The 19,123-nt window shown below is 35.0% G+C and overlaps 2 protein-coding genes and 1 long non-coding RNA gene across 4 annotated transcripts; all 3 read left to right on the top strand.

Moving 5' to 3' along the window:
• Positions 1-391: 391 nt before the first annotated feature.
• LOC126629826 (caffeic acid 3-O-methyltransferase-like) lies at positions 392-2,729 on the top strand. The gene is made up of 4 exons (XM_050299965.1): positions 392-863; positions 1,574-1,884; positions 1,973-2,037; positions 2,204-2,729. The coding sequence occupies exons 1-4, from the start codon at positions 424-426 to the stop codon at positions 2,498-2,500; spliced, it is 1,113 nt and encodes a 370-aa protein (XP_050155922.1). The 5' UTR covers positions 392-423; the 3' UTR covers positions 2,501-2,729.
• Positions 2,730-10,200: 7,471 nt separating this feature from the next.
• Positions 10,201-11,014, top strand: LOC126629828 (uncharacterized). 2 transcript variants are annotated; one of them, XR_007625871.1, is made up of 4 exons: positions 10,201-10,283; positions 10,353-10,445; positions 10,568-10,669; positions 10,758-11,012. It is a non-coding gene; the product is annotated as an uncharacterized LOC126629828 (long non-coding RNA). The 2 variants fall into 2 exon arrangements; XR_007625872.1 differs by lacking the exon at positions 10,201-10,283 and having other exon boundaries at positions 10,318-10,445; positions 10,758-11,014.
• Positions 11,015-12,204: 1,190 nt separating this feature from the next.
• LOC126630193 (caffeic acid 3-O-methyltransferase 1-like) lies at positions 12,205-16,623 on the top strand. Its single transcript, XM_050300309.1, has 6 exons — positions 12,205-12,225; positions 12,330-12,694; positions 15,105-15,162; positions 15,409-15,661; positions 15,791-15,855; positions 16,071-16,623. The coding sequence occupies exons 1-6, from the start codon at positions 12,205-12,207 to the stop codon at positions 16,365-16,367; spliced, it is 1,059 nt and encodes a 352-aa protein (XP_050156266.1). The 3' UTR covers positions 16,368-16,623.
• Positions 16,624-19,123: the final 2,500 nt, after the last annotated feature.

Raw genomic sequence — 19,123 nt, 5'->3', positions numbered from 1 at the left:
CATATAATATAATGTAGCTCAATTAGTTATTAGTTATGAACATTTATCCTTATATCTAAAGTTATCTATTTGAAAATTTTCTCTCAGTAATTTAATATGGATATTTTATGGTTTGTCAGAGAAAAAAAATATAATAGTCTCCACGCTTAGTGTCATTCAAAATTACTTCCCATTATATAATTTGACTATTCAAATTTCTGGGATTCATGCCCGCCGGCGCAGATATTTTTGTTTAAATATTATTCACAACTTGTTAGCTTAATATATCAAATATATAAAAAATAATAATAAAATAAATTCCAGTTAAAAATAATACAAAAAAAAAAAGAAAAAAAAAAGAGAACAGATACCCTAATAAATCCAAGAATTTTTAGCATATAAATCAATGTAGACAGCTTAGCTAGATGCACAAGCACTAATCCAATGGCTTCTCTAGAGGAACCAAAAGGCCTTCCTAAAATTCCTCTTGATGATGAAGCAAGGAGAGAAGAAGAGAGCTACTGCCATGCACTGCAGCTGGTGGTTTCTTCTGTGCTGTCTTTCTCCATGCAGTCGGCAATTGAGCTTGGCGTTTTTGACATCATAGCGAAAGAGGGTCCAAATGCCAAGCTCTCTGCATCTGAGATTGCAACTCACATCGGCACCAAGACCCCTGACGGACCCATGATGCTAGATCGCCTTCTAGCTGTCCTGGCCAGTAACTCCGTCCTCGATTGCACGGTTGTTAACGGTAAAGTTGACAAGTATTTCCGGAGGCTATACAGCCTTACCCCTGTGGCCAAGCACTTTGTGACCGATGAAGATGGTGTTTCATTAGCCCCTGTTTTGACTATGGTTCAAGACGAGGTCTTCTTAAAAAGCTGGTATGTTTTAATGGTCAAGATTTGTTGGTTAAATTGGCAGTAAATTTAATAAGGGTCCATTCAATTTAAAAAAATTGGGCATTTTCATGTATGTACGAAGTTGATCAATGCCCAATTTGCGAAATGAAATTGTCCCAGATTTGTCGTACATACATGAATGTGTCCCACACCCAGACGTGTTGAAGGATCGGATCGGAAATAAGGTTTACAATTTTCATTCCAAAATTTTTGGATGAGATCGAAAATTTTAAATTCCAAAATATTGTATTATTCGGAATTTTTTTGGAATTGGAGTTATCTTTGAATTTTTAGAACATAATTTGAATTCATATATATTTGACAAGTTTTTTTATATCTCGAACTTTTTCATATATGCATATTGTTTATTCTTAATATTTGGTATATATTTGTATATACATCCAATCAATTTTGTAGCATATTAATAATATGTTCATCATTTTTAATATAGGATCTTTTTATTAAATATTGTTTGACTGTAGTTATGGACATGGTGAAATTTCTTATAACCTCTCTGTACTCGGAAGGGATGAATAACCGTAACTTGCCACTAGTTGTCTCTCTTTTTTTTCAAAAAAAAAAAAAACATAAAAACTATGAATAAAATGTATCCAAATTTCAAAATTAACAATGAACATAATAAAAAAAAATTAAAGATAGCTAGCTAACTTTAATTTTGTGAATATCGACAGGCCAAGAGTGAAAGATGCAGTAATTGAAGGAGGAATTGCATTTGACAAAGCCCATGGCATGCACCACTTTCAGTATCCAGGTGTCGACCTTAGGTTTAATAAAATGTTCAACAAGGCAATGTTCAACCATAGCACCATAGTTATGAAGAGAATTCTTCATCTCTACAAAGGTTTTGAGCACGTTAAGCAACTTGTTGATATTGGTGGTAATCTGGGAGGGGCAATTAGTCTAATCACTTCTAAATATCCACATATTAAGGGCATCAATTTTGACTTGCCTCATGTTATAAAACATGTCACCTCTTATCCTGGTACGACTTTACATTTATAGTGTTATGATCTACAATTTGGATTCTATGTTTTTCCGTTATAAAATATTGTAGTGAATTTATTTTGCAGGGGTTGAAAATGTTGGAGGAGACATGTTTGAAAGTATTCCAAATGGGGATGCCATTTTTTTGAAGGTGATTTTTAAACTCTTACCTGAGCAAAGAAATATGATAAGTTGGATTTTGTCCCTTTATTTTATCTTTTATACTATGAGAAACCTCCTTCCAATCAAAATATAAAATCAATTGACCATTAACTGAAGCTTTTCTATTTAATTAATAATTCTATTTTGTTTTGTAGTTCATACTTCATGATTGGTTGGATGAAGACTGTATAAAATTGTTGAAAAATTGTTACAATGCAATTCCAGACGATGGAAAAGTGATTGTGGTGGAGGCACTTCTCCCAATCAAGCCAGACAATAACATATCTGTGAGGACCAACGCCCAACTGGATCTGCATATGATGACTCAAACCCCGGGAGGGATGGAGAGGAGCCAAGAAGAATTCATGGCCCTAGCAACTGGTGCTGGTTTTAGTGGCATCAGATATGAATGTTTCACTGCTAATCTCTGGGTCATGGAATTCTACAAGTAGACAAGAGTGCTTTCAAAAATAAGTTTTGGGTTATGATCCTGATAATCCAACATGCAAATGCCTAATAATCCTATCTTTTTTTTTCCTGTTCTTCTGAAGTTTATTTTCTATCCTAAAAAATAAGTGTTTTTATGAATGTGTAACTTGACGTTTAAAGTGAAGCAATTTTGTGCATTGTTTTAAGTAGTTATGTATACATATATTTTATGTTGTGCATTGTTTTGACCTATCAATATGTGTGAATAAGCAAATAAAAAGAAAGAAAAAGAGAATAAAAACCCTAGAGCTCGAGTTGGGCCTGAAAACAGGAAAAAATTGTTTCAGACTAGGCCTGACCTTAAAACCCAGCACTCGAGCTTGCAGCTTGCGCTGAATCCATTGGAAACATAATGATCTCCGGTGACTCCTGCAACTTCCTCTGACGACCTACAAGTTGTCCTTCATTTTCGAGGAAACGTTTCCATTATGGAAACATAAGATTCCAGATGAATCTTGCAAGGATTCGAGTTTCAAAACTCAACCCGCAGTCGAGACACCGTCGTCGTAAAATTTTGGGTTTTCCACAGCCATCTACTATGTTTGCAGACCTCTGATGACTCGTTTGTCATTCAATTTGAGGCTACTATCATCAAATTTCATTGGGTTTAAACTTCTCCATCGCAATCCATGCTTAGTGAAGCTCGAGCATCTCGAGGTTGGCTCCACAGCCCTTTTTTTAATGATCCGACGTTAACATTATGTTTGGATGAAAGAAATTTAAGAATCTTAAGAAATTTCAAAATGACGAAAATTGAAATGACAAGATTTTACTTTCTAGAATTTGTAAATTTTCTTGCTTGGTTAACCTAAAAGAACAATGAAATTGAATACAAAATTTGTTATTTTTAAACTTTCAATCATTGAAATTAGGAAATGACACATATTTACATGGAATTTGAACTTAGGAATTGGAGGTCCCAAATTCCAAGTTTTTTTTCCACGCGGAAATTCTAAATTTCTGTTTATAAATTCAAACAAAGGAATTAGTGCATGTCAATTTATAAATTCTGATTTTTACTAAAATTCCAAGTTTATTTTCCTCATCCAAACATAGTGTAATATTTACTTTCCCTCTTGAAATCAAGAGTTCTAGTCAGCCCTTTTTTGAATGGGCTTGCAACTTAAACAGCCCATTCAATTTTTGAATTTGGGCTTCTATATCTGTTTTTTCTTCTTTGGACTTGGAAGCCAGCAGCCATTGCTGCTTGAACTTGGAAGCCCTTTTATGGGCCTGGGCTCTTAGCCCATTTTTGCTATGCTGGACAATAAACAAGCAAACGAAAAACAAAGATTTTTTCTTTTGGGCCCTCAGTAAAAACTGCCCTATTTTATGGGAGCTGTTTTTCACTTTTTCTTTCTTAGCCCAATATTTGGGCATGGGTTCTATCAAACTTGAAGTTTCTTAACACACTCCACTCATATTGAGATTAGGGCCAGTCCTCACTTTTTTGGTCACTACTACAAAAGGGCCTTATTGTGTGTCGCTTTTATAAAACATAGTGGCGTTTAAGACATTCCGACACCTACTTTACATGGTGTCCGAATTACTGTCGCTTATAACCGACATAAACTGTTAATGTCGCTTATAACTAACATAGATTTTAATATTTTTTAATAGTGGTGTTGCATTAAAAAAAATTGTTGCTTTTAACCGACATAATGTTAGCGTCGGTTAAAAGAAGACTGGTGTCGTTTTTTTCCAAGACTAATGATAGTTTTTAAATATTTTCAAAGCTAGTGTCAGTTGTAGTTGACATAAGTTTTAATTTTTATTATATATTTTGAAATTCAGTGTCGCTTGTAATCGACATAAATTTAGCGTCGGTTAAAAGAAGACTGGTGTCGCTTGAAACCCGGTATGGCTTGATTATATATATATATATACCGTTAAACTTAATGGGATAGGAATTCTACGAAACTAATTTCAACGATCCAACCATCAAACTTGTTTGTATATGCTTCGAGATCGCATCAGCAAAAAATCGCAAAAAATAAACATTCAGAAATCAAGTAATGATGCAAAACTTTTCTACGGTTATAAAACAAAAAATAACGATTTAACGGTTATTTTAACTCCGATTTTGATGATGTTTTACAACTACACTCCTTAACCCTATATGAATACAATGAATGAATTCGATCTTTAATTTAAAATATTTACACTAGTGGATACCACAAAATCTTATGTTATACTTAATGAAAGTATAAATAAACTTAGTGTTAATGAATTTATCGTTTTGATGGGATACGTATTTTACGAAACTAATTTCAACGATCCAACCGTCAAACTTGTTTGTATATACTTCGAGATTGCATATGCCAAAAATCGCAAAAAAACAAACATTCAGAGATCAAGTAATGGGACAAAACTTTTCGAAGGGTTATCCACGAAAAATCATGATTTAACGGTTATTTTAACTCCGATTTTGATGATTTTTTACAGATACACTCCTTAACTCCATATGAATACAATGAATGAACTCGATCCTCAATTTAACATATTTATACTAGTGGATACCACAAAATCTTATGTTATACTTAATGAAAGTATGAATAAACTCTTAAGTGTTAATCTATTATTTTAATGGGATACGCATTCTACGAAACTAGTTTCAACGATCCAACCGTCAAACATGTTTGTATATACTTCAAGATCGCATATGCCAAAAATTGCAAAAAAAAAACATTCAGAGATCAAGTACGGGACAAAATGTTTCGACAGTTATAAACAAAAAATCACGATTTAACGGTTATTTTAACTTCGATTTTGATGATTTTTTGCAGCTATACTCCTTGACATATGAATACAATGAATGAACTCGATCTTCAATTTAAAATATTTACACTAGTGGATACCACAAAATCTTATGTTATACTTAATGAAAGTATAAATAAACTCGTAAGTGTTAGTGAATTTATTGTTTTGATGGGATACGCATTCTACAAAACTAGTTTCAACGATACAACCGTCAAACATGTTTGCATATACTTCGAGATCGCATACGCCAAAAATTGCAAAAAACAAACATTCAGAGATTAAGTAATTGGACAAAACTTTTTTACGCTTATAAACGAAAAATCACGATTTAACGGTTATTTTAACTCCGATTTTGATGATTTTTTACAGCTACACTCTTTGATCCTATATGAATACAATGAACTCATTTGATCGTCAATTTAAAATATTTACACAGGTGGATACCACAAAATCTTATGTCATGATAATCGATGAAGTGACTCGTTAAGATAATGAGTGTGACACGACACGACCTGTTAAGATAACAGGTGTTACACTAAAATGACCCAACCTGTTGAAGCGATATGTTCGTAATAAGGGTCGTCCTAAAGGTTCTATTGCTAAAGCATATTTGGTGGATGAGTGCTTGTCCTTCTGTTTTATGTGTTTTAAGTATTAATTAGACTATATTTTTGTTTTTTATTACGTATTTTATTTAAGTTCAATTTTATTTAATAAAATCTTAAAATGTTATATGAGGTAACAAAAAAAAAAAAAAAAAAAAAAAAACTCATTATTTTTTTTTGTATGGGGACATTTAAAAAAAAAACTATTTTCTTCTCACTTTTATGTGATGGCATTGGTCAGATAATTTGAAATACTCTAGGCGGGAAGTTTCCCGCTTGTTTTTGCACGAGTTAGTGTTAGTTTTAAGCGACGCCAAGTACATTTAATTTGACGCGAGTTATATTAAATTCGATGTCAGACATGTAATGTCGATTGGAACTGACGCTACTGTCTCTTAATTCGACGTCAGCTTCATTTATTTCAATGTCATGCGGGTAGTGTCGGTTAAAAGCGACGTGAAGTTGACTTGGGAAGAGGAATTTCAATCAGCTCGGAAGTTGTCTGATATCGTGTTGTTTTAAACCAACGCCAAATACATTTAAACCGACACAGCGTGCACTTCATTAAAGCTTGTCAGACTATGGTGTCGGTTTGAATTGACACCAAGGCTAACTAAAGCGATGCCATGTGAATTTAAAAAAAACTATGTCAGAAAGTGGTTGTTTGATTTAATGTATCGGTAAAGTGTGTTAGTGGTGGTGTCGGTTTAAACTGACACCAAGTTTAACTAAACCAACGCCGCGTTTGATCCAATAAATGTTGTCAGAAAGTGGGTGGATTTAATTCGACGTAATGCATGTCAGAAGTTGGTGGCGGTTTCAACCGACACCAAGGCGCACTTATTGCGATGCTAGTGGGTTTTAATACGACGTTAGGGACTTAATGTCCGTTTCAACCGACGCCAACTCATCATCCATATTTAAACCCCTTTTCCCCCCATTTCATCTTTGCTTTCATTTTTTCCCAAATTTCAATCTCTCATTCTCCTTCCCAATTTCGTCTGTACTTCCATTTCATCTCCCGTTTCACTTTTTAGTTTTTGTACTTCTTCTTGCAAATTGTTTTGCTATGGATCATTTTGAAGATGAGCATGCTGACGAAATCCAATTTGAAGAGGAAGAAGTCGATGGTGGGCCATTTTTAATTATGGTCATTAGTTTTAGTATTTTGTTTTGTAGTCTAACTAGTATGATGCCCAAATTGAAAATTGGTGTTTGGTCCTTGGTTTTTAATTGCTTTTTTTTTCCCTGTATTTATAAGGAACAACTCATCGAGGATGGGGACCCTCAATTCCCAATTGGAAGGAACATCCTTTTTGTTTTGATTTGTCTGAAAAATGTATTAGTGAAAATTCTAGTACTTTTTCAAAACACGTAGCGGCGGAAGTTAAAGATTATAAAAATATTCCGTTGGTGAGAGATTGGCGTATGATCAAGGAAGATCGCAGGGAAGCTTAGAATAAAGGTATAAATATGTTTTGTTACTTGAAGAGAGTATAATAAGTCAATGTTTATAGAAATAATTAATTTGCTTGATTTTTTTGATGAGTTTAGGAAACTATTATTGTGACAGCCCGTCCCTAATTTTAAGAAATTTTAAAGTTTTAATAAAGGATTTTACAAAAATGCCCTTTGAGGCACGCGCATTATTCAAGGTTAATCGTTGTGTCGTGCCATCTAAGATTTGTTTTCTTGACATATCCTCATAGTACTCGTCGCTACGGACGTGTGGGAGCTGATGGTTCGTGATTTGGCGTTACGGTCAAAGTTTTACGGAACTCTAACCTGAGAAGCACTTTTACTTTGGTTAATATATTTATGTATATATTTATGTGTTATATTTTTATTAGTGGTTATTAGAATTTGGGAAAGAAGAAAGAGGACAGTCGGGAAGAGAAGAAAGGAAAAATGGGATTAGGCAAAATTGCCCAATCTGAAAGAAGGAGGGGACGAATCAGGAGAAGAGAGAAGGAGAATCTGACCAATCAGGAAGAGAAGAAAGAATGAGAAATGAGGGAAGGGAGGAACGGGGAATCACGACCCGCGGATTGGCAACCTGACCCGGTCGGTGTTCTTGTCATTTTCGACGAGTTTTGGCCCATTTTTCATACGAATTGCATCAAACCAGCCCTTGTAAAACCCTCCACGACCTTCCCTTTATCCATTCCATCTCAAATTTGGAGAGATTTGGCTTTGAAAATGGAGAAAACTGCAAGGAGGGGTGCGGCGGCTTTGGCTTTGAAACACCCAATCCCGAAGCAATTTCTTCCAATTGTCACCACCCATAGCTTCCTCTTGAGGCCTAGAACAAAGCCCAAGCATTAGTTGGAGCATCGGAGTTGATTTGAGGACGAATTGGAACTCACCTAATTCTAGGGTCCGCAGGGATTTGGTGAAATTGAAGTGTTTCCAGGCCAAATTGGCCTTGGCCTCAAGTATAAAGTTTACTCTACTCATTGAGATCTTCAATTCTGTATTTTTTTGAGAATTTTTTGAAATAGTTGGATTTTCCAGCGAGCCGGGGCGGCCGACCGCCACCCGTGGCGGCCCGTGCGGTGGCGCGTGGCCAATGGCCCACCAATGTCATTCTTAGCACGTGTTTAAGGTTCTAGGTTCAGTTTTGATAATTGATGGACGTAAATTAAGTAATTGAACCTAAGTTCGTTTCGATTCGTGGTTAGGTGAAAATGTGACTTTACGATCCAACTGTCGGATCGTCACCAAACTTTGATACGTTGTAATACGTAATATTTGAGGATTATAGGAACTTACGGATCGGAAATCCGATTTATGGATCTTTCGGAATTGGAGTTGTAAGTTCATCAAATAGAATGTTAACCGTCACTTGGTTTTGACAATTGACGGAGATCCGACCGTTGGATGGTAAGGAAATTTTAGGATGTTGTCCTAGAGGTATATTGTGGACCTCTGGAAGTTATGAATTTGAAATCTGAGTTGCAGATCTTCCGGATCGAACTACGTAGTAACGTATTTTATATAAGTTATATATTCTATTGATATGATTTCTGAGGTTTGATTTGATTATTGTTCTAGGCGCCGATCGTCATGACGCTTTGATGTGTTGTGGTAGGGAGTTGTTGGGCGAACTCCAGGTGAGTGGGCAGTTATTTTCTGTATTTACCTATATACTATTGATATTTTTCCCAGAAATTGAATTTAAATGAAAGTATGTTTTAAAATGCCATGCATGCATATTATGAATTATATGAATTAGTAATTGATGCCTATATATGTGAATTGGTGTTGTGGACGCACAGGTGAGTATCATGTGAATTTTATGTTAATCATGCGAATTGTTGATAATGTGAATTATGTTGAGAGCTCATAACCTGCATCCCTGGTGTTAGTGCTTATAGTATTCACCGCACCGCACGCTCACCTTGGATCCAAGTAGGTGCATGTCGTACAGACTGATAGAGGGTTTCGACATGCTAGTCGTACAGACCACTAGAGGTGGTTCCGACTAGTAGGTGATCTTAGATTATGTGCACAGATGATTGATGAGAGAAGCACTAGAGCGTATTATTTCACCATCTTAGTCGTACAGACTACTATAGGTAGTTCCGACTTATGTGCAGTGTAGTGCCGTATAGGTCACAGTTGGTGACTCCGGCAGGGCCGTACAGGTCACCGTTGGTGACTCCGACTGGATGGGATGTTGAGCTATAGAATCAGCCGTACAGGACCACTATAGGGTCTCTGGTTGATTTATTATTTCACCTAATTCATATTGATGCATTCATATTATATTTTGGCATATGGCATGGCATGGCATGTTTTTCTCGAAAAGTGTTAAAGACTTGTGATTTGAGTTTTGAGATTATATATGGTTATATATATTATTTTCTGGGAAAGTATACAGGTTTTACAGCGAGGGGTTAGAAATGTTTTAAATGAAATGTTTTCGAAAAACTTTGTTTTACTAACCCACTCAACTTGTTTTGCGCCCCTCCAGGTTCTAGATAGCAGAGCTTTGGTGGCCACGAGGAATCCAGTGGTGTTCTGACAGAATTCACAAAAGTATGACTCACCCTCGGGTGTTTCATCCTAGTAATTGTATTTTTTTAAAGCTTCCGAACTGTGTAAATGGTTACGTCACTCTCACGTGACGGCTAGCATGCCCCCCCTTCGGGACGGGGTGTGTCAATTATTTTTCAAGAAGAGGCTTTGACGAAAATGTCAATGATCTGTCACATGACACTTCATATTGCGGAGCATGCGCATAAGGAGTATAGAAATAAATTTAAAAAAAAAACATTATACTGATAAACCGGTCGAGGAGCACAAGAACACACCTCTTAATGTGGATCCTCAACAGTGGGCTGATTTGGTGTCCTATTGGAATAAAGAAAAAACGAAGGTAAACTTTTTATTATTTATTTTATTATAGCTTGAAATTTGTTTAATAAATTCTTTTTTTCTTCTTCAGGAGATTGCTGCAAAAAATAAGCATAATAGGCGGTTGAAAACAATGAACCACACAACTGGTGCAAAATCTTTTGCAAGAGTTAGGGTAGAACTTGTAAGGGTTGTACATTTTCAAGAATTGTAGATAATTTTAAATTTAATATATAATTGGTAGAAATTTATTTTTAATTTGATGGTTGCTGAAAATTGTTTTTTTTTATTGACTTGTAATTATAGCGGAAAAAGCATGGGAAGCAGGCGGATCCTATTTCGTTTTTTTGTCACTGTCATACTCGAAAAGATAGCACTTGGATTGATGAAACATCATAGCACACTGGGGTAATTGACTATTTCGTGGTAGTTTATCATTGTTATTAAATTTTACTATCTATTGTTGAATACTTATTTTTTAAATTTTTACTGCAAGGCAACTATGGAGGGGAATATTCAAACTATGATTGAGTTTGGGTAAAAAGATAGTGATGACCTTAGGACCCGAGTTTATGTGGAGATGATGGGTCCTGGGAGTTATAATAGAGTACGAGGGTATGGACATGGGGTGACTCCGGATATGGTGTCGTATGCATCTTCTTCAGCTTCTAGTTCTAATTTTTCCTGAAGATCATCCAGAAGTTCAGTAGCAGTGTTGATTACTGAGGAAGATTTTTTAAATTTTTTATTTTTAATATATCTAGTGTTGCTTATAAGCGACGTTGGCACCTATGTCATTTTTATTGAGATGTTATGTAATGTCGGTTACGACTGACAACAGCTTGACTATTTTATTTATTTAACTCAAGTGATGTCGGTTGGAAGCAACAGTAACTATGATATTTTAATTGTTTATTTGTTACTTAATGTCGGTTTGGAGAGACGCCTTTGTTGCTTTCTATGTCGCTTATAAGCGACGTCAGTTCCTATGTCAGTTTTAAGCAACGCCTTTGTTCCTTTTTATTTTATATTACTTTGCTTCATGGTGTCGGATTAAGGGGCCTAAGCAACGTCAATACCCTTTTTGTGACGGTAGCATTGGTGTCAGTTCCTCTATTTGACATTGCACAATTTAATGTTGGATTTTTACCAATAATTCGACAGTAAGTAGTGTTTCTTGTCGCTTTTACTCCGACAGTAATATCCCCTTTTGTAGTAGTGGGTGCCAGGGTCGAAGGCTAAAAAAAGTGTCTTTTTTTTTCAAAATACCAACATATATTAAAAAAAAAACAATATAAGAGGGCTAGAACCTAGCCAAAGCTGGGGGGGGGGGGGAAGGCCCTCATGTCCATATTGTATTAACTAAAAAAATACAACAGGGGGAACATAGTACCTAAACCCGGACGATTAAAAGAAAAATCATATACAACCAATCCAAGCAAAACTCTTTGAAATTTCAACCTCTATGAAATCGTCTTCTTACATTTTTTGAAGCAAAATCATCGATTATATCATCATACTCCAAGTCTTTAACCTCGTCATTTTCAATGCATAAGATTGTTAATCCATTTAACCTATCTTGAGTCATAGTGGTCCACAAGTAAGATGTCAATAATTTCAATTTTGAAAAATTTATTTTTGCAAATATCACAGTCATAGGTTCAGTCAACAATACACGACAAGCAATCAACACATTTGGACACATGTCAATTTCTCTTGCAAACTATGTTATTTCCATGGATGCCCAAAGCCTATTAGAATGAAATGATTCTTTAGGTAACATCATATACAATATCTGTAATTTAGAATATAAGGCAACTCCATCTACATCAATGGAATTTCCAATCTTTTAGCTCCTGATCGTCCAATGAAATTAACTTTGTTGCATTGAATAAGAAACCAATATTGTCCTGCAACAACAATATAGGGCACAAAAATTCACCATGTTTTCGGGTTTGATCTCTGTTTTACTTTTCACCAAAAAGCAAAACCAACTTTTAATGAATAATCATTCAGCTCGACCCATTAACTCGAACGTCGAGCCTGAAGGGCATGTGACCTATTCTAGCAGCCTTATGCACTGCAGCTGGTGGTTTCTTCTGTGCTGTCTTTCTCCATGCAGTCGGCAATTGAGCTTGGCGTTTTTGACATCATAGCGAAAGAGGGTCCAAATGCCAAGCTCTCTGCATCTGAGATTGCAACTCACATCGGCACCATGACCCCTGACGGACCCATGATGCTAGATCGTCTTCTAGCTGTCCTGGCCAGTAACTCCGTCCTCGATTGCACGGTTGTTAACGGTAAAGTTGAAAAGTGTTTCCGAAGGCTCTACAGCCTTACCCCTGTGTCCAAGCAATTTGTGACTACTGAAGATGGTGTTTCCTTAGGCCCTGTATTGGCGCTGTTTCAAGACAAGGTCTTCTTAGAAAGCTGGTATTTTTTTTAGTCAAGACTTGTTGCTCAATTAGATTTTGAAACTTGGGCATTTTCATGTATGGATGAAGCGGATCAAAATGTGTCCCAATTTGTTGATCATGAGCTTCGTACATACATGAATGTGTTCCATATTTGTTGAAGGATCGGATAAAAATAAAGTTAATAATTTCAATTCCAAAATTTTTGGATCGATTGGAGATTTTAAAATTTGAAACTTTCAAATTATTCAAAATTGCAGTTATCTCTTCTAAAAAAAAAAAAAAAAACGGAGTTATCTCTGAATTTTCAAAACATAATTTATAATTCATTTATATTTTATAAGTTTTGATATCTTGAACTTTTCAGTGTATGTAATATACCGTAAGACCTTTCTGAAGTAATACTTTTTAATAGAATAATCTCCTTAAAGTCATAAAAAATTTCGGCCCTAACTTGGGATTAATTATGTATTGGAATAAACTTCATATTCTAAGAAGTTATAATTTTTCGTCGTCTCATCTTAAGGAAACACCTCTCAACATAGTTATAATTGTCTACGAGTACAAAAATATGCAGAAAACAAAATATTTGGCGCCCAACTGAATCTTATTTAGGAAATACAACGTTAATTAAGGATAAATAAATCAATAAATAATATATTTTTTTAAGTAGAACTCTATCAAGTAATAAGCTCCCTTATAAAGTTATAAAATTAGTTTTGTAGAGAGGTTTTACTCTATTGTTCTTTCTTGATAAATATTTGGTACATACTTGTGTATACATTCCATTAATTTTGTAGTATACTTATATGTTTATCATTTTTAATATGTATGTGTGATTTTTTTATGAAAAATAAGTCTCGGATTAAACATAAAGAAACACTATGAAATTAAGGGACATTTTGATTACACCCAGTCAACTCACAATATTATGGAAATACCCCATTCATTTTCTTTGCTAATCAATGTTATAAATTTTATTTTATGCCCATCCTATCCCTTAATTAAATTATGAAAGTTAATTGAGATCCCTAATTTATGAATCAACTTTTTACCATTTTGAATTTCGAACTCAAACAGTGCACTGCAATACATCTAATCTAAACGTAAAGAATTGTTTTATTAACACCTACATATTGTTGAATACACTTAACATTTAATTTTTCAATTAAAAATTATCTTAACACACTCACATGCTTTCTCATAATACCCGCATGCCCCCACACTCTCAACATAACATTTTCTACATCTAAACAAAAATGTCAAGTACTAAAATTACAAATAAATAATGAAAATACCTTACAAACAGGTGCAAAATTCTTGATAAAAAAAAAAGAAAAAAATTATATAACCATAATATATATGTACGACTGAGAAAATAAAATGATGATACAATTATCTACCTATATAAAATATTATTCGCCTACTTAAAAGATTTGAATCACTTTACACCATTATCTATTTATAGAAAATATTTAGCGGCGTTATGTAATATGCACCTATAACAAAGATAGTTGGAAAAGATGAAAACCTTAAAAAACAGGTAAAAATTCTTCTTGTTAAAAAAGATGAGATAAAAAGAATTTAAACCTAATATAAACTAATTGTTAAGAGTGAAAAGTTAAAAAATATGATATGATTATCTACCTATAATGCAGGTAGAACTATATATTGCTTACCTATAAAAAAGCTTCGAGTGATTTGTACCATTATCTACTTATGAAACATATTTAGCAAGCTATAGCAAGATAATTTACAGGTTCCAAAACCATGTATCTTTCATATTGGTATTGTAGCCACGAGTAGAGAAGCAACTAGCAATCCAACAAAAAATAATTTTCCATCAAAATTAATGTATCCAAAACTAAGAATGAACATGATAAAAATAAAATATTTAATTTTTGATAAATTAAACTTTAAAGTTGATTACAAAATATATAAATTTAGTAAATATCTATAAAATAAAATAGACTATTTCAGAAATTGTTATCGGAATAAGTTAGGAACAATTTCAGAAAATCCTAATAATTTTCGAATTTTCAAATCTCAATATGCATTCCAATTTCCATTCACTTTTTACGTAAAAGTTTTATTCATTGGATTAGAAATTTAATAATAGAATCGAAAATTTCAATCCAACCTGCCCCCTAGTCCAACAACACACACACATGAAACTTTAATCATGAACTATAAATTGAGACATACAAAATAGACAATTCAAACCGATGTGGAGTGAGTCCCACAACTAATTCTTTTTTTTTTTAATGAAAATTCCTACTCTTAAAGGGCCTATAGATATATATATATATATATATATATATATATATATATATATATATATATATATATATATATATATGGATCTGACAGTACAACATTACTCATAAAAGTAGCTATATATCTAACTCTAATTTAGTGAACATCTATAGGCCTCATCTGAAAGATGCAATTATTGAAGGAGAAAATCCATTTGACAGAGCGTATGGCATGCACAGTTAGATATAGTGTGTAAGGTTGTTAAGTTAGTTAGCATATCATGAACTTAGATTGTGACAAGTGTCAACATCTTGTGAGCTTTATCTTAGCTTAGTAGTTAAGCTAAGATAGTTAGACATATATACATTTGTGTAAGTGTAATCTGATATATTGAAGAAAATACAATACAAACATATACTTTCTCTCTCTAAACAACCTTTCTTATTCTTTGAGATAGTTCTTCCCTTCTCTGTTTACATGCACGCCTTTAAGTACGCAGGTGTCGACCCTAGGTTTAATAAAATGTTCAACAAGGGAATGTTCAACTGGACCACCATACTTATGAAGAGGATTCTTGATCTCTACAAAGGGTTTGAGCACGTTAAGCAGATTGTTGATGTTGGTGGTAGTCTGGGAGTAGCAATTAGTCTAATCACTTCTAAATATCCACATATTAAAGGCATCAATTTTGATTTGCCTCATGTTAGAAAACATGCCCCCTCTTATCCTGGTATGATTTTATTAAATTTGTAGTGTAATGGTCTATGATTTGGATTCTATGTTTTCCATTTTTGTGGAATCTATATTTTGGAATTTATGTTTTTTCCGTCATGAACATTGTAGTTAATTTATTTTCCAGGTGTGGAACATGTAGGAGGAGACATGTTTGAAACTATTCCGAATGGGGATGCCATTTTTCTGGAGGTGATTTTTAAATTATTGACATGAACAAAGTAATAATATAGTTTGGGAAATTTTCTATTTATTTTATCTTATATACAAAAAAACTTTCTTCCAATGAAAATAAAAAAAGAGTTACTAAATCAAATGTTCATTAATTGAAACTTTTCTATATATAATTTGTTATAAAAGAATGCATATAGAAATTAATAATTCCATGTTTTGGGACTATTTTGTAGTTCATACTTCATGGCTGGTTGGATGAAGACTGCATAAAATTATTGAAAATTTGTTACAATGCAATTCCAGACGATGGAAAAGTGATTGTGGTGGAGGCCCTTCTCCCAATTAAGCCGGAGACTGACCTATCTGTGAGGGTAAACGCCCTATTTGATGTGCAAATGATGACTCAAACGCGGGGAGGGATGGAGAGGAGCCCAGAAGAATTCACGGCCCTGGCAACTGGTGCTGGATTTAGTGGCATCAGATTTGAATGTTTTGCCGCTAATTTTGGGGTGATGGAATTCTACAAGTAGAGAATTTTGGGTTATGACCTTGATAATCGTCTTTTTTTTTTTTTTTTTTTTTTTCTTCTGAAATTTATTTTCTATCCTAAAAAGTAAGAGTTGTTGCAGTCATATTTAGAATAGGAATGTGATTGTGTAAATCCTAATAGATATAAGAATGTATCTTATATTCCTATTAGGAGTTGATTACCTATTAAGAGTTGTAATCCTAAAGGGAAAATTTTTTGCCTATCCTACTACTATAAATAAAGGCACAATGGGGGGACTCAAACACATCTCATAATTAAATCACTCTCTCTTCTCTCTAATTGCCGCCGGCCCCCCCTCCCTCTAATCCCCTAGATTAGTTCGATCAAATAGGCCTACAACATGTTATCAGCACGCTCTTGTCAGAAGTTGAGGAATTGACGGATCTTAGGACGAGGCTATCTTCCACAAAATTCAAAGGCTTCTCTTTGTTTTCTGTCAATCAGGTACCCTTAAAATAAAGGAAGATATTTGAAACATCCATGAAGCATAAAAACATTCCCCATGATGCAAAACCCCTTTATGTTTATATTTTCCTTACGATATATATATATATATATTGTATATGTTCATATATTTGTTTCATGCATTATGCAATTAAATTGTTATGTGGAATTGTGAGTCAAATCATATAAAATAAATTAGAAGCAATTTAGGGTTTCCCCTAGGGAAATCGGAAAAAAAAAAAAACAATTGCTCTGGGCACTATGCGACACCACTGTCGCAGGACCCACCGTGGCACCATGGACCACTACTGGCCTGAAGCCCAATCGAGTGGATCACACGGCAACAGCCTTTGGGTTTGCTGCACTAACCCAAACAACCCCAGCCTTCGGCCTGCTTAGCTTTATAGGGCCCGAAGTCCCTTAAGCCCAACCAAGAAAGTTGTAGGCTTTCTTGGCCTGTTGTCTCATGGTTTAAAGCCTGCATGAAGCAGCTCGTAGCCCATTGGGCTGTGTTAGGCGCCCCGGCCCACTTCCCGCAACTTTGTCTGCTGGGTTGAGTCCTTCCTCGACCCGGACCTAACCTCGGATGAGCTCCCCATGCAAACCCAAAGCTGGAAATCTGTTGGGCTTGACTTATGCCCCCCATCGGCCCATATAAGCTAGCAGTCTCCTGCTGGGCTTCAAAACCTTTAGCCCGTGGCCTGCAGCCGTCCCGAGCCCAAACCTTTTTTTTTTGGGCTATGATTTTTCGACCCACTGCTATCAATTAGCATTTTAAATAATTTTAACCTGAGTGTTACTATTATTTTTGCTTCCACGATTGACCCTGGTCACTCCCAATCTATTAAGTTAATTAAAAGTGACCCATAGTCCATTAATCTAATAATGAATCCAAAATTATTGACCTGAAGATCATTTTTTAGACATTAATGATTCAATAATTTATTTTGATACTTTGAATCGTTGACATACTTTCATAGTAACGAAGCTCTCACACTTGAGTTCCTGAAGAAACTCAAACCCATTATACTTAAGCCAGCATATTACATTCTGTATTTCTTGCAGGAACCTCTCTTTATGAACTAATCGTTCATAAAAACTAAATTAAACATGTAATTTCATATTTAGTGCCTTTGAAACCTGAAGTTTTCATTCAAAACATACCACATGAAACCTGTAGTTTTCATACATAAATTAAACCAATATAGGTCTATAGAACCTGTATGTTCTACGATATATGTCTATGTAATATGTATTACTATATGGCTAATCACGTTTTTTTTTTCCTCTGTTTTAGGGACATGTCAAACTTGAACAAGCTCGATTTCACCATTCTAGAAGTCTTCGAAAGAAATTATTTGAAGTGGGTTCAAGACGTGAAGCTCCATCTAACTGCAAAGGGCATTAGAGCTACCATCGAGGCACATTCCGAGGACAAACCTATCGACGAAGCTTAAAAAGCTACTGCAATGATCTTCATTCGAAGACACATCCATGATGCTCTGCAGACCGAGTACCTCGTCGAGGAGGACCTACGCACCATCTGGCTTGGTCTGGCCAACCGTTTCGATCACCAGAAAGACATATACTTGCCTGAAGCAAGACACGACTGACAGTATCTTCCCTTCTAAGATTTTAAGTCCATGAATGAATACAACTTTGAAGTTTGTAGAATCCATTCACTACTGAAATTCTATAAAGTGGAACTAACCGAATCAAATCTCTTGGAAAAGACCTATTCAACCTTCCATGCCACCAATATTGTCCTGCAGCAACAATATAGGGCACATAAATTCACCAAGTTTTAAGATTTGATATTTGTTTTACTTCTTGCTGAAAAGCAGAACCAATTTTTTTATGAAGAATCATCAAGCTTGACCTATTAGCTCAAACGTTGCGCCTGAAGCGCATACGACCAATTCTAGCAACCATAAATGATGAAATAATCGTCGTGGCCGTGCCAATGGGCGGCAAGCCTAACCACGGGCCCAAGGTCAACAAAGTGCCGCACCTAAGGGAGGAAATGTGACCTAGCAACGTCCACCACTTGCCCCTAAGGCCCCAAACTTTAAGAACAAGGGTAAAGCTCCTGTTCAGTTAGCTTCCACTGAAATGGATATATGCTACCACTGTGGATCAAATGATCATTGGTCACACGTATTCTGAGCTTCCCTCAAGGCTATTGCCAAGTATCATTCTCGTCGTGAGTCTAACTTTTCACATGTGGATCATCCGGAAGATGCTATAACATCAATAGAGATATTAGATTTTCAGGAGGCGTCAACACCTATG

The sequence above is a fragment of the Malus sylvestris genome, chromosome 7, assembly GCF_916048215.2.
Source record: "Malus sylvestris chromosome 7, drMalSylv7.2, whole genome shotgun sequence".
Classification (NCBI taxonomy): domain Eukaryota; kingdom Viridiplantae; phylum Streptophyta; class Magnoliopsida; order Rosales; family Rosaceae; genus Malus; species Malus sylvestris.
Note: the sequence above shows the minus strand (reverse complement) of the source record. Positions and strands in the feature narration are given on the sequence as shown.